This window comes from Chelonoidis abingdonii, chromosome 1, assembly GCF_003597395.2.
Source record: "Chelonoidis abingdonii isolate Lonesome George chromosome 1, CheloAbing_2.0, whole genome shotgun sequence".
Classification (NCBI taxonomy): Eukaryota; Metazoa; Chordata; order Testudines; family Testudinidae; genus Chelonoidis; species Chelonoidis abingdonii.
Genome location: NC_133769.1, coordinates 26,260,154 through 26,276,438, shown reverse-complemented (window position 1 = coordinate 26,276,438; position 16,285 = coordinate 26,260,154). Strand labels below are relative to the sequence as shown.

General features: G+C 45.6%; 1 protein-coding gene across 5 annotated transcripts in view; it reads right to left on the bottom strand.

Moving 5' to 3' along the window:
• Window positions 1-1,750: 1,750 nt before the first annotated feature.
• Window positions 1,751-16,285, bottom strand: part of FAM185A (family with sequence similarity 185 member A) — a 77,129-nt gene continuing 62,594 nt past the window's right edge. For 3 of the 5 annotated variants that reach the window (XM_075064606.1, XM_075064612.1, XM_032778864.2), the window contains one exon: window positions 1,751-3,560. In XM_075064606.1, coding sequence (XP_074920707.1) covers window positions 3,445-3,560 — 116 coding nt within the window. In that variant the 3' untranslated portion in view covers window positions 1,751-3,444. Of the gene's footprint in view, window positions 3,561-14,198; window positions 14,800-16,285 lie in introns of those variants that run through there. The other 2 variants (XM_075064607.1, XM_075064610.1) reach the window with 2 other exon arrangements.

Here is a 16,285-nt window from a genome sequence, read left to right as displayed (position 1 = left end):
TTCTGGCAGGGTTTGGTGCTGGTCTGAGTTGCTGTCTTGGCCTTGGTCTACACCACAGAGTAAGGTCAATGCAAGGCAGCTTACATCAATCTGACTCTGTAAGCATTGATGCAAAAATGTCACTTCTGCCAACATAACTCACCTGCTACACCAACTTAATAACTCCACCTCCACAAGAGGCATAGTGCCTAGCTCGATGTACTGCAGTGTCAGTCAGAAGCCATCCCACAATGCCCCACACTGACAGTTAAATCAGTGCAAGCACTCCTGGTGAGGAAGCGCACCACCACAAGGAGCATGGTGTGGACATGCAAAAGTGATTTAATTACTGCGGTGGTTGAACATCCACGTAACTTAGATCGACATAATATTGTAGTATAGGCAACCCTTGGTCTACAGGGAGCTTGCTTCTGATGATGAATTTGGAGAGATTAGCAGATTGTTTGAAGGCCAGAAGAGGGAGTCCAGAAAAGATGTCTTTCAGGAAGCCAAGGATTAGACAGATTGTGTGGGTTTACAGTGACAGATATGGCAATTTCTTGCAATATTTTTGGGAAAAAAAACCTTACTGAACTAAGTTTAAGTAGCTTTGGAGCCCATTGTATTAAATGCAAAAGTTATGAACGCCAAAGGACTGTATTGAACAATGGATCAGACAAGAATGGACTTTTGGACAAAAAGTGTTATGTATTTCCTCAGGAATCTCTAGTGGGAGGTGAATGTAAATTTCCCACCTCTAGTTATTCAAAAACCCAGCCTTTTAAAGCTAGACTCTGACAAGCTGATTTCCTGAACCTGGAAACTGACGATCAAAGGCCCAAGCTGTATGAAGGAAAAGCTAACCTATCATAGGGAGGGCTTCTTCTTAGCTAAAGCTGTTATGAACTTGTTACCACAGAAAACCCTCTGTGGGGAGAGTCTCAAGGAGTGACTCCTACCAGAGCCCCAGGTGGAGGGTGTGTGTGTGTCTAATCTCTGGTAAGCTTATTAGCATGCGTGTAGATTCTTTTATTGTTTTTAACACGTTTTCTCTGTAATGCTTTCATCTTAAGAATAAATGTGCTTGTTTAGAAATGGCCATGTGGTGATGTATAGCTGTGCGCAATCTTGCTGTTCATGGCCTCTAAGAGAGAGCAAAGTACAGACACTGGCCTGTTTAGGCAGTCTGGCTTGCTGGGAATAACGAAGTATAGGCAAGGAACTCTGCAGCCTGGAAAACCCCCGGTCAGGAGGGAGAGATGTGGGTGTCTGCCCAAGAGAGGTGATGGTCAACGAGCCGAGAGCCTAAGAATGGGGACTCTTGCTTGACCATGGAGGGGAATACAGAGGGAGTTGTCCTGAACTGTGACATTTAGTATGCCTGGGATTCTGTCATTGACAGGCTAGAGCTCCGGATGGAGAGAACAGGACACTGTATACGGATATGTAAGATCCATAATTCCCAATTTTATGCAAGTAAGTCTCAGAAACTCTTCTAGGTGTGGGCTATGTAAAGTGAAGTTCAGATGCTTTTCTGAGTGTGTGTATCTTCACTTTTTCTTAAACAAACAATATTTTGTTCAACTGCAGGTATAACTCGGAGCTGGCTGTTAACGTGGTGCTGATGGCATCCTGAAAGATGAAAGAATTTAAATTGCTACAGCAGCAAAAGAGAACAAGTAGAGAAAACTAGTCCTAAAGTACTTATCACAGGGTGCAGAGTAGCAGCCGTGTTAGTCTGTACCCGGAAAAAGAACAGGAGTACTTGTGGCATCTTAGAGACTAACAAATTTATTTGAGCATAAGCTTTCGTGGGCTACAGCTCACTTCATCAGATGCATGCACTGGAAAATACAGTAGGAAGATATATATATATATACACAGAGAACATGAAACAATGGGTGCTACTATATCCACTCTAATTAGAGTGATCAGTTAAGGTGAGCTATTACCAGCAGGAGAGAAAAAAAAGCTTTTTGTAGTGGTAATCAAAATGAGTGATTGGCCCTTTAAGAAGAGATGGATCCAGTCCCTACCTGTGACTGACCTTCTGTCTCCCACCTGAAGCTATGGGGCTCAGGTTCAGGTGAGAATATGAAGAACACACAGCCTTCATAAAAGCCAGGAAGAGCTCAGATGGGTTATAACTGCAGACAGAAGGTGTGCAGTGGTTCGGTGGCTCCAAAGCAGGTAGTCTGGAGAGTGAGAACTGAAGGGAGCACAGAGACAGGGAGAGACTCTGTAGAGTCTCTGGAGAGACTCACAAAACCTGGCTTTGGTGAGCTGAGGAAGTTTATTACGAATTACACCACAGTCCCGATGAGACGTAGCGGTGCAGGGACCAAGGGAGGCTCCTTGGACTGGGATCAGATCCTGGATGCTGCTGAACTGAGGAAGCGTGCCATGAATTGCAAGAAGGAGGCTGTGGAGCTCCTGGAGCCAAAAGGAAGAAGTTTGAGAAGTTTGAGACCAGGGCAAAAGAAGACCCCGAAAAAAATTCTCCAGAGAGACCAGAGATTGGCAGAGCTCCATGGCTCAGAGGGAACTAAGGGAGAGCTGGGACTTGAAGTCCTGGACAAAGGTGAATTAGACGCCTCAAGAAGATTTGAGGCTGACGGGCCCAAGGAGACCATATTCTGTAGGACTTAATAACCCAGACCCCCAAGAGCAGGAATGTTATTTTAAGTTCTCTGGGCTGTGAATTAGTGGGAGAACCAGTAGGGGACTGAAGGGGGCATGTTCCGGGACTGCACCCTGTTACCATCCCCAATAGTAAATAAAAAAGGGTTCTCTGGCCCTACCGTCAGTGGAGCCACAGATGAGAGAGATTCATGAGGGCATAAAATAAGCTCTCAAGCTTTCGATGTGCAGGAGTTTGACCACCAGTTTTACACGTAGCGCAATATAGTAAGTCATAGAATTGTAGACTGATTTCTTAGGAGCCAAAACGCCTACTTATGATCAAATGTGAACTGCAACCCTAAAAGTGGTTTTATCCCACACATTATATAAATAATTCAGTAAAAGGAAATGCTCAGCATTATGCACAAACCACAAATTTCAAATGATAACAATTCATTTAAAAGCAGCATACAGAATATGGCACCATCACAAAGCTTAAATCAAATTCTTGTATTTTCAGGCATCAACCTGTGTTAAAAATGTTCTTTGTAGTGGCTTTATACTTTTACTTGAAATTCACTAGCTTTCAGAATAGGTGAGGTGTGCGGGTCAAGTTTTACACAAATCCTGAATACACAGGATTGTGCAACGGTAGAAGGCACTAACAGTAAAACCCATTTCATATAGCTGTCAAATAACAGTCATTTAACATATACAAAGGTTGGGTAAAAAGTCCTCACAATATATTGTTTACTATATTTTAATAAGTAGCATTCACCATCACTGTACAGTAACCTTTCTTCACAGTTCCTTGATTTTGAATACCTTTGGCCTATTACATCCTCAAGAAACCTGCAGCTTGATCGATTGGAACCAGCTTTGGCTTTTAAGATGCACTGTGCCATCCTGTGTGTCAGCCTTAATCCATTTGTCTCTTTCATTCATTTGATTCATATGACCTGAAAAACAAAACTGCATTCAGTTTGCTATTCTAACACATTAACAGTTTCTTCAGTATAAGCTTATTCAGAGCTTTCTGGAAACATTCTGCAAGAGGATTTTATTGGCAAAATTTGGTACATTTCTTAAGATATGGGACTGCTTTGTGTTTCCTTGTTGACATGATACCATTTGTTCTCTGCATTCTTTCAGTAATATGCCAGTGGAATGAATCTGGAGACTCATATAATATTTTCTATTCCATAAAAACATGTAGATTAGAATTGCAGTGCGAAAAGAGAGAAGGTGGATGAGGTAATATTTTTCATTGGACCAACCTCTGTTAGCAAAAGAGAGAAGTTTTGGAAACACACCTGTCATGGAAGCAAGAAGCTTTCATCTCAGCTGCACCCTAGTCTAAGAAACATGGGTGAAGGCCGTGTACTATAGTGCTGATTTACTGGGATCAGTTTGCCACTTGTGGAAATGTTATTCTTATTACAGCAGTGACTGAGATTGGGGCTCTGTTATGTTAGGTGCTTTACATTCATATGGTAAGCAGCACTCTTTACCCTGAAAAGCTTGCAGTCTAAATGGACACAATAAGGGGGAAAGTCAACATCATTTTACAAATTTCAGAGTCGCAGCCGTGTTAGTCTGTATCTGGAAAAAGAACAGGAGTCCTTGTGGCACCTTAGAGACTAACAAATTTATTTGAGCATAAGCTTTCATGGGCTACAGACCACTTCATCCGACGCACCGAATGGAACATATAGTAAGGAGATATAGATACATACAGAGAACATGAAAAGGTGAGAGTTGCCCTACCAACTCTAAGAGGCTAATTAATTAAGATGAACTGTTGTCAGCAGGAGAAAAATAACTGAGCCAATACACACACTGAATCTATTTCCCCCATGTTAAGTATCCTCACAGCTTCTTGTCAAACTGTCTTAAATGGGCCATCTTGATTATCACTACAGATTTTTTTTTTCTCCTGCTGACAACAGTTCATCTTAATTAATTAGTCTCTTAGAGTTGGTAGGGCAACTCTCACCTTTTCATGTTCTCTGTATGTATATATATCTCCTCACTATATGTTCCAGTCTATGCGTCCGATGAGATGGGCTGTAGCCCACGAAAGCTTACACTCAAATAACTTTGTTAGTCTCTAAGGTGCCACAAGTACTCCTGCTCTTCTTATCATTTTACATATAGGGGGCCTGAGGCACAGAGAATTAGATTCAGAAAAAGCCTTAGGTGCCTAAATCCGAATCAGGCCCCAATGGGATTCACAAAACGCCTGCTTTGCTGCCTCCAAATTTGATAGCTGGCTAAAAATCACTTGTCACCAAAATTTTACTGCAGAAGTTCCTAGATACCTACAGGAGCGGCGCCAGGGTTTTTGGCGCCCTAGGTGGGGGTCCTTCCACGCTCCCAGTTGGCGGTGGCAATTCTGCGGCGGGGGGTCCTTCCGCGCTCCCGGTCTTCTGGGCACTTCAGCGGCAGGTCCCGGAGCAAGTGAAGGACCAGCCGCCGAATTGCTGCCGAAGACCTGGAGCGCAGAAGGATCCCCCGCCGCCGAATTGCCGCTGAGAGCGGCAAAATGCTGCCCCCCCAAATCCTGGTGCCCTAGGCGACCGCCTAGGTTGCCTAAATGGAAGCGCCAGCCCTGGGTACCTATGTTTCTGCCTCTGAGCAGACCTCTGAGCATGGCAGACCCACCAGCCTGAAGCGGTTCACAAACTGGGGAAGGAAGATAGGCATTCTGCCTAACTCACCTGAAAGACCTGATCTGGGAGGCATGCTCAGAGCCTGCGTACCCGATCAGGCCTCTAGAGATGAGCTTACACAAAATGGCTGGGGGCTGTGGGGGAATCAGAAGTCGGACCTCCTTTATAACTCTAAGCCCAGTGGTCAGGGTACTCCCCTAGAATGTAGGAAACCTTCCAGTTCAAGTCCCTCTCCACCTGAGGGAGAAAAGGAATTTGAACTGGGATCTGCCACTTCTTTGAAGAGTGCCCTAATCAGCTGGCTCTGGGATATTCTGATGGAGTGGGGGAGTCCTTCCATCTCTCCTGTCAAAGCTGTTCCACTGTTGGAGGAAGAGAGAGAGAAAGTGTGCCAGCATGAGAATGATTCTGTGGCCTGGTGACTAGAGCACTCTGGTGGGAGACCTAGGAGGACCCAGTCCCCTGCACCAACGATTTTTAAAAAAATTATTTAGCCACAGTGGAAAAGCTTCAACAGGAGAGACTGAGAGAGGGGATCTCCAGTGCTTACTCTCCAGGAGAGACTGAGAGAGGGGATGCTCCAGTGCTTACTCCTCAGTCCCCATGGCAACATGGATCCCACTGAAGCTTTGCTCCTATTGGTTCCCTTCCTGCATTTTGGCCAAACCCCAGGTTTCTCAACGCCATCTGCCTAAACACTCCAAATGTCTGTCTTTGAAAAACATTTTAAAACAAAAGTGGAGTTCATGACAATGTAGGGCGGATAGGGCGTGCAGAATATTTGCCATTGCTGAAATTTTAAGTTCCTCAGAAATTTTATCTGAATCTTTATTACTTTTCATTTGCCATAGCTCTCTGTAGGAGAATGAAGAATAGAAATGAAAAGGGAATCTGCCTTGTAAGTAGAGACAGCCCTTAAAACATGAAATTGGATTGAATTTTAAACAGGAAATAACCTCCGAGTGTCAAAAAAATGAGCTGACAAAAATATGAAGGAAAACAATTTTCAGCTGTTCCCTTAGTAATGTTGTATGGTATCTAGAATGCTGCCATTTTTCTAGGCTGTAAGAAGAGGTGACAGAGCAAAGAGGTGGAACATAGAAATATATGCCAGGAGATGGAAGTGGGAGTTGAAGATGCCTGGCTGTAATAAGCATTTTATGCCAAGTGTGAATCTCTCTGGTGTGTTTTCATAGACTCCAGCAAGCACCACAGCATATGCGCTGATGATATTTCATGCATCAGTTACCTCTTATTAAATTATTGCTACAGAGCTGGAGAAAACCTTGTAACAAAACTAACAGAAAAAATGTCTGAGATGTTTCAAAGTTCTAAAGTAGTCTGGACTCAGCCTCTAGTTTTGTATTTGCTGTATTAATAAAAATGATTAATTCCTTTTGCTTCTTTTGGAGTTTTGTCTTGGCCACACTGGTGGGGAACGCAAGACCAACTTCCCTCTAACCAGAGCCCAGTGTCTGAAGTTCCACTTCCCCGGGACATGGCACCAAGAGCTCCTGATGGAACAGATTCCTGAGCCCAAACCCATTAGCAGTTTAAATCAGGCTCAGGAGCGTAACACAGTTTAATGCACATGAAAACTGTCCAACTAAGCTACAATACATTTTATAAAACTGTGTTGGAGTCTTGCCAGAGTAGTTCTTGAGCACAGTTTTGTCTTAACACTCTTCAGTGCCTGTGCTCTGAATAAGGAGGCTCTAAGTAGGTTGAGAAGACTGCTTTGCTAACATGTTTAAACTATGATAGCAAAAGCCATTTAGGTTTTTGTCAGAGTGGACAGGGCTTTACTTTCAAAGCACACCATTCATGCTATCTGGGCTATGCACCAAACATACTGCATTAGCCATCCCTTTCAACTTAACGCCTAGAAAACAGTATCTTTCCACATGTTTTGATAGTCAAAACAATTCTTCTCTAGACAAAGGCAAGTATGCACAGGCTTTCCTGAAGAATGGAGAAGCTAACATGATCCCTTCCTAAATTACAAGATATAGAATTTTCTTATTTATATGAATGTGAATTAATAGAATAACAACCACTCCAAACCTAAAAATCTACAAAAAATCATATGCATGGGATCTACAAGCTAGGGATAAAAATGAGAGCTGTGATTCACAATAAAACCCAAACCTAGGGTAACCACACGACCCATTTTGGCCAGGACAGTCCCCCTTTTTAAGCTCTGTCCCGGATATCATGACATTTTTGGAAACCTTGCCATTTGTCCTGTTTGTTCTTGCCAACTGATCATTAGGGATAAATGCTGAGTTTTCAAATTGTGGGGCACATGGAGGAATGTTGAGGGGGATGAGCAGCGACGCCAGGCGGCTCAGGCAAGTGATGACACTAGACGGCTCAGGCCTGACACCAAGCAGCTCGAGTGGGCAGCCCTGCATGGCAAGGTTCAAACAGCCAGCTGCAATGCCAGGCAGGGCTGGCGCCCATGGCAATACCAAACAGGGCTCGGGGAGAATCTCCCTGACCGACACCAGGTGGCACAGGGCTGGTGTCCTTTTCTCAGTTAGGGAAATATGGCTACCCTACCCAAAGCATTTTCACATGATGATGTGGAAAATTAGGAAATCAATCTCTGGAATTGAAGTCCAGACCTTGGATCGCTCTCTGTTAAGGCAAGAACAGATGGAGAAATGCCATGCCAAAAGTGGCTTTTTATTCTCACCTTGTGAGTAGAACATGACCAAAGGTTGGCTGCCAGTGCAAGGCTCTAGTTTAAATGAAGACTTGACAAGTCTTACAAGTTTTTGACTTTCTTGAGTTAAATGCACGCTGAAACCAATCAAAAATCAATCTGTTGGACACAAGATGATCTAATGTGTTATTAAGAAGCTGGATTAACTTTCTATTTGACTCCAAGGAATTGAATCTTTTGCAGATTTTTTTTTAACTTCTTGCTTAAAGGAGCAAAGCTTCACCAAGATGTGCATATGGACATTGTGAAACTGTAAGAAAGTCTCTTCCTACTCAGTTTGGGTGACATGAGTTTTAGCAGTGTTTGATTCTAAGAAAGAAGGAATTCTAGAAGTACCTTGAAAATATAGAAAATGATTGGGGTGATCTCCTTTGTTGGGATCAGGGCTCAAACCTAAAATGCAGCAGAGGCTTTTCAATTGCCTTCAAGGTGTGGGGGAGAAGTGGCACTGAGCAATGAGGGATACCAGAAGAGAAAGTCCTCTAAGATGAGCCCTGACTCTCTGGGACCCATTGGCCAGAGAAAAGCAGAGCGCAAACAGATTGCTTTGACCCTTGCAAATTTCTTGAAGGTCAATCATGTCAATATCACTGACAGGTCAAGCAGTATCATCATGGAGGGTCCACCACTATATGTGGCCAGTAGGAAGCAGGCTCCAAAAGCTATCAAGGCTGTCTCTGCACCAAGAGGGAGCCTGAAACCTGGCTGGAAAAGATCCAGCATACTGAAGCATGTCGGGTGTTACTGGCCACCTTATCCATTCCACTCTCAATGATTTTTGCCACGGAAGGAGAGGTTGGTGCTAGGATGGAAGCTGGAAGGATCACCAGTGCCAAGTTCCACCAGTGGAAAATCTTAGAAGTGGCTTCCCCAACAGTTTTCAGAAAATAATCTGTGGTATTGGGCCAAACTCCATCAGGGATGGCAGTCTGCTCACTTGTTTCTCCAGTGACTTGTTTTCCTTGGAGTTATAAAAAAGGCTACTATACTTTTTTTCCTCCCTATAAACCTCACCACTAAATTAGACGCTGGATGGCCCTGGGGATTAGGAATGATGCATTGACCCCTTGCTCTTTAACAGGGATAAAGGCAACCCCCAAAACAACACCTAAAGAAGGGCCCCTTTTTACCCCAAAATATGAGAGTTATACGATCTATTAGCTGGTGCAGTACGTACTGAAAACATTATGTGCAAAGTTAAAAGCATCTGACGCACACCAGCCAAAACACCATATAATTCAATTTGGTGAATAAAGTGAGAGCCATATGCTCAATGATTTTATAAAAGTTTGCCTAGTTCTCATTACTCCCCAATACTTTACTTGCCTCTTGGACGTGAGCAATAACTCTGACCTTCCAGAAAATGGATTGCTTAGGTGAAACTTTCCCTGCCTTCTGGGATGGGTGAGCAGGATGCTTCTCAAAATATGAGTCTTTTTTTTTATTTGAGATTAAAACAAGGCACCATGGTTTATAAGACTCCACAAAAACTGCTGTAAATTGCTTTCTCTGCCCATTCCAAACTAAGCTGCCAAGCATGCAATTTACTCAGCCTGTCTCCATGTTCATATGCAGTATCTCTGCCCGAGATCTGCTGGGAAACAGAATATAGTATGCCTGGCTAATTTCTTGTCTCTGCGCCTGAGAAACTTCAGTCACTGAGATTTTCTTTTGCAAAAGGTTTATTGTCTAGTTTGCTTCTTTTATTTTCCAAATCAAAAACTCAGGGGCTGTTTCTCTTTGGTGATGTATAGAAAACTGAGTATCCTCACCTTCCCCAGATGTACTGCTGGTGAGGGAGATGATGCTTCCTTGCTAACTCTTAAAGATATATTATTTCGGAAGGACTTAAACTTCAGGGTTGTTTACTAGCTATCTGCTAGGTATTACAGTGATGGGAATGCTGGAAATAGATAAGATGGATTAGAAAGAGCTATTCTCATGTCCCAGGATCCTGTAGGTTGAGTGAAGACCGAAAGTGGTGTTGGCTTGGAAAGGCCACAGAAACCACTTACTGATAATAGATTATTTCACTAAAACTGACCATATGAGCAAAAGAAAATTCATGGCTGGGGTGTTGTGAAATAGCTGGGCTGACTGCCAGTTCCCTGAGACCAGCCCCCTTTCCCTTTGAAGATCCCTTCACAACAGCAAGCCTCTAGTCTCTGTGTTCTTTGGCACATGAGCAGGCAATGCAAGTGTGGGGGAACCTGTCCATTGGCTGGCTTGCTCCTGAATGATTCCTGCCTGTACCTTCATGATCTTCCTTTCAGGCCTGGTCTGCACTACGCGTTTAAACCAATTTTAGCAGCGTTAAACCAATTTAACACTGCACCCGTCCACACAATGAGGCCCTTTATATCGATATAAAGGGCTCTTTAAACCGGTTTCTGTACTCCTCCCCGACGAGAGGAAAGCGGCGAATGGTATACACGGCTGTAGGGGAAATAGACGGCTTGCCTCGGCGGTATCCACAGTGCACCATTGTGAGACCGCTCTGGAAAGCACTCCGAACTTGGATGCACTGCCCAGGTAAACAGAAAAGCCCCGCGAACTTTTGAATTTCATTTCCTTTTTGCCCAGCGTGGAGCCTCCGATCAGCACGGGTGGCGATGCAGTCCCAAATCCAAAAAGAGCTCCAGATGGCCATACGGGAATACTGGATCTGATCGCTGATGGGAGACAATCTGTGCTATAGAGCTCCGTATACAAAGACAAAATGACAAAGCATTTGAAAAAATTCTCCAGGCTATGAGTAGACAGAGGCCACAGCACAGTGCTGTGGTCAAGTTAATGGAAAGCCAAAGAATCAAAAGGGACGCTCATGGAGGGAGGGGAGGGGGTACTGAGGACTCCAGCTATCCCACAGCGCCCGCAGTCTCCCAAAAGCATTTGCATTCTTGCTGAGCTCCCAATGCCTGTAGGGTCCAAACACATTGTCCGGGGTGTTTCAGGGTATATTCGTCATTTACGCCCCCTCACCCCTCCAAAAGAAAGGAAAAAAATCGTTTCTTGACTTTTATATGTCACCCTATGTCTACTGCATGCTGCTGGTAGACGCGTGGCTGCGATAATGAATAGCAGCAGCTCTCCCCTCCCCTCCCCGGTGGTAGACGGTACAATATTGACTGCTATCCATCGCATCATCAGCCCGTGAGTGCTCCTGGCTGGCCTCAGTGAGTCGACCGGGGCGCCTGGTAAAAAAAGGAATGACTCCCAGTCATTCCCAGCAATGGTATGAAGGGCTGGTAACCGTCCTCATCATAGCAACTGGGGGCTGAGTTCACATCACTCTCCCTTTCATAGTCTAAGAAAAGATTCTGTAACTGCCTGGACTATATAGCAGCAGGATGCTAGGCTTCTCTCCCTTGCCACGCTTTAATGTCCTGCCTAGACTATTAAGCACTAGAGGCTCCTCCCCTCATTTATCTACTAAAAACTCAGTGTTCTTATTCCTACATTCTTTATACTCCTCACACAAATGGGGGACACTGCAACAAATACCCCAGGAGGGTTGGGGAGAGGGAATCAACAGTGGTGTTGCAGGGGCACCCCTAGAATGGCATGCAGCTCATCATTTCTGCGGGATCTGACACGAAGTGGGCTCTGCTCTCGATCCTTGATACACTGGTCTCCTAGTACATTTGCCCCATATTCTAGGCAGGACTGACTCTATTTTTAGATACAACATAAAGGGAATGACCGGGGGGTCATACCCATTTTTGTCTTTGTGCCCCCGGTTGATCTCAGCGAAGGTCAGCCAGGAGCACCCATGACAGCAGCAGACGGTCACAGAACAACTGATAACCGTCATCTCATCACCAATTTACAATGGCACAAGCATAGATGGTACAGAACGACTGGTAACATCTCTGCTACCTTGCAAAGGCAAACGAATGCTGCTGTGTAGAGCTGCAGTACCACCTGTCAGCGCATCCAGTACACATACGGTGACAGTGACAAAAGGCAAACGGGCTCCATGGTTGCCATGCTATGGTGTCTGCCAGTGCAATCCAGGGAAAAAGGAGTGAAATGATTGTCTACCGTTGCTTTTCACGGAGGAAGGAATGAGTGACAACATTACCCAGAATCACCCGCTACAACATTTTGCACCAGTATGCTGGGATCTCAACCCAGAATTCCAATGGGCGGGGGCGACTGTGGGAACTATGGGATAGCTACCCACAGTACAACGCTCCGGAAATCGACGCTAGCCTCGGACCATGGATGCACACCACCGAATTATTGTGCTTTGTGTGGCCACGTGCACTCGACTTTATACAACCTATTTTACAAAACCGGTTTATGTAAAATCGGAATAATCCTGTAGTATAGACGTACCCTCAGTCACATCATAGCAGGTAGGAGCAGGTGGCCAGGTAAGCTCTTGGCCAGTCAGGCTCTCCCCAGAATTCTGCCACGCATCCTTCACTTTAATTACATGGTCCTGTATGTCCTGTGCCCCCCGCGCCATTGCCCATGAAGTTCCACACATAGAGTTCATAGTTTGCAGATACCTTCTGATCTTGAGTGAGTGGGCATGGACCAGGGGTTAGGCCACAGGCACTTCTTCCTTATTGCCAAAGAAAAAGATAGGAGTGGCTGCCCAGTGTCAGCACCAGGAAAGGAGTTATACTATCACTGTCCACCTATGCAGCCTGACAATGCTAAGAAGGAAACTGGGCCATAGAGTTTTCAAACCAACTCTTAAAACTTATTTTTAGATTTCTTTAGAGTACCCACTGACTCCTTAGAGAACTGAGGGCTCATCTTTGTTAATTACTCCGATCTTTTCTATTTCCTTCCCTCCTACAGCAAATGCCCCAACTCCTCTGAACTGATCCTCCATCATCAGGGAGAACAAATGCTTTCCCACTTCTCTAACTTTCCCATCACTTCTCCTCCCAGCATGCTCCACCTACTACTCACACTAGGCTGTTTCCCTCTTGTCTTCATGCTATGGTCAAATTCAACTCCAATCTTTGGTAGCCTCTCATCTCACCTGGATGTGTACCACCAATGAACTCGCAATCCTGCTACTGCCTTGACCAACATTGTATCTAGTAGCAGAGAAAGGACTAGACGCATGAGTATTACACCAAACTCCAGGGTTCAGTGAGGGTTTCCTATAGCTGGAGGTAGACTGGATCAGAACTCACTTGATGCAAGAATTCTACCCTTTGACATTCCTCTGGTGTTATCTGGACCGGTGATCTGCCAGGTCCTCGGCAGCCAGCCTTACCCTGCTCTTCTGGGAGAACCCCCACTCCTGGGATGTTCACACACAGCCTCTGGCACGTAAGCTGCTCCCAGCTACGTGAGTGGGCCCTTTTGACCAGCTGCTGCTTGGATTGTTCAACTGAATGACACTAGCCAATATCTCCGGTCCCAGACCCAACTCTAGGAACCTCCGTCTTGCAGTGTCCAGTTATGCCCGCTGGGCACTGCAAGCTTATATGAGTTTGTCAATTTAACAAAGAAATTGCTATGTACCAGGCTTGTTATCCCAAGGGGAGTCTCTGTCATGCTTCAAACCACACACGCTGCTTCAGTACACTAAACAAACAGAGTTATTAAGTACAAAGATAGATTTTAAGTGATTATAAGTCAACACACAACAAGTCGGATTTCGTAAAATGAAATAAAAGCAAGATGCATTCTAAACTGATCTTAACACTTTCAGTGCCCTTACAAACTTAGATGCGTCTCATCACAGGCTGGCTGGTTGCCTTCCACCAGGCTCTCCCCTTTGATCAGCGCTTCAGTTGCTTGGTGGTGATGTCTGTAGATGGAGTTGGAAGAGAGAGGAAGAGAATGGCAAACATCTCTCCCTTTTATCATGTTCTTTCTTCTCTCTTGGCTTTGCCTCCTCCCTTTCAGAGTCAGGTGAATATTACCTCACTGCAGTCCCAAACTGACCAAAGAAAGGGGGGGTGACTCACTTGAGAGTTCAACAGATCCTTTGTTGTTGCCTAGGCCAGTGTCCTTTGTTCCCGTGAGGTTGGACCAGGTTTGTCCCATACATGCCCTGACGAGGTGTGAATTGCCCCTCAGCTCTTAGACAGTTTTTGCCTGGGCTTGCTTTTAGCCATGAGGACACATTTTCAGCCTCATAATTATATACATGAAATTACAACCAATAACATTACTATAACAACGATTACTATTACAACAATGCTCAGTGCATCGTAAGCCTTCCAAAGACACCAGAAATGACGAACTTTGCATTGGATACCACACAATCATATTATAAGGATGAACATGGGGGTGCTGGGTGTTCCCCCGAGGTACAGAACGTCACACACACCAACTCTCCGCTGGAAGAACTCTTCATTTACCTCTCACACTAGAATTCCCAAGAGATACGTAAAATCCATTCAAAACAGCCAGTTCCCAGCATTAACAACCTGGAAACCAGCCAGCTTCTGAAGGGTTAACTATTTTTGTACTAACCTCTTAGCTTAGAGACTTAAAAGTCTAAACTGATATCCCCTTGTGATGTGGGTTTTTTTATGGCTTGGCAAACACGGATTTTTTTCATCTGTTTTATATGTTCTGCAACTAAAACTCAAATGAAATTGCTGCCACGCTGTCCCTAAGGTTCCCAAGGGGAGGAACATTTTTCACCATGTATCCTATCTGTTATTTTATTAAATTATTTGTAATTATTTCAGAGTCTGCTTGTATTAGAAGATGATCTTACTGGAAAAATAATACTTTATGTTACAAAGGGAATCTTGACATTTAATATAAGACATTGTTAAACTAGTTGAAGGCAGGATGTAAAAAGAAGCCAGCCTACATTTAAAAGAAACAAAGGAAAACTGTATAAAAATACAGAATTGGACAAGGTTTATTGTTAAAGCACAGCTCCCCAAAATGTTATATTCAGACTATGAAGTCATACACTGTATGAATCATACATTTGTACAGAATCCCAGGGTAGAATCCTTTACCCAAATACTGCTGAAATACAGGACAAAATACACCTCTACCCCGAAATAACGTGACCCAATATAACGCAGGTTCGCATAAAACGTGGTAAAGCTCTGACATGCTGCTCTGAGCAGCGTGTTAAGGGTGCTGGGCCAGGCCGGGGCCGAGGGGTTCGATAAGGGGAAGAGGGTCTTGGGGGCAGTCAGGGGCTTCCCTCCCAGGGTCTGGGGGGCAGGAACTGTGGGAGGGCACTTTTGTGGCCCAGGGGGTTAGCGGGGAGCCGGGAGCAATTCGCTCTGCTTCCCTCACCCCAGCCCCAGCAGTGTCACTCGGGCGAGGGGGCTTGGGGGATGGGATTCCACCCGCACTCACCAGCAGCAGCGGAAGCGGAGCAGCCCAGCCCAGCCCCAGCCCACTCCACTCTGTTAGCTCCCAGCTGCAGTGCTCCACTTCCCACTGCAGGCGAGTACGAGGGGTATCTGTTCCCCAACCTCCCTACACTCACCTGCGGCGGGAAGCGGAGCGCCACAGCTGGGAGGTGGCAGAGTGGAGCGGGCTGGGGTCGCGTCCCTTCGCTTCTCGCCGCTGGTGAGTGGGGAGAGCATCCTTTCCCCAACCTCCCCGCACTCACTGGTGGCGGGAAGCAGAGCAGCCCAGCCCCAGCCAGCTCCACTCTGTTTGCTCCCAGCTGTGGTGCTCTACCTCCCACCGCAGGTGAGTGCAGGACCTTTCCCCAGCTGCACCTCAGCGACACGCCTGGGGCCGGGGCAAGGAAAGCGGAGCAGGCTGGGCCTGCGTTGCTCCACTTCCCGACACAGGTGAATATGGGGGGGGGCATTCTTTCCCCAACCTCCCTGCACTCACCGATGGTGGGAAGCGGAGCGCCGCAGCTGGGAGCTGGTGGAGTGGAGTGGGGCTGGGCTGCTCCGCTTCCTGCTGCTGCCGGTGAGTGCCTGTCAGAGGGCGGGGTGGGGGTGGGGGAGGTTGGATGGAGGTCGGAGAAGTCAGGGCCCACGGGGCTTGGGTAGGGGGTGGGATCCTGGGAGCGATTAGGGACAGGGGTCTCTGGAGGGGGAGGTCAGGAAACAAAGAATGGAAGGGGTGAGGGGGCAAAGCAAGTTTGATATAACGCGGTCTCACATTTAACGCGGTGAGATTTTTTGTCTCCCGAGGACCACATTATATCAGGGTAGAGGTGTATATTGATTTATTCTTAGAATGTGGGACATTAGTCATGAAATACAGTTACAATGTCCCATTAAAATATGGTAGAGATGGTCACCCTGCCTGTAAACATGAACTATTATTTCCTCTAAACTATCTGCATTAGGATTATTGAAGTCAATCA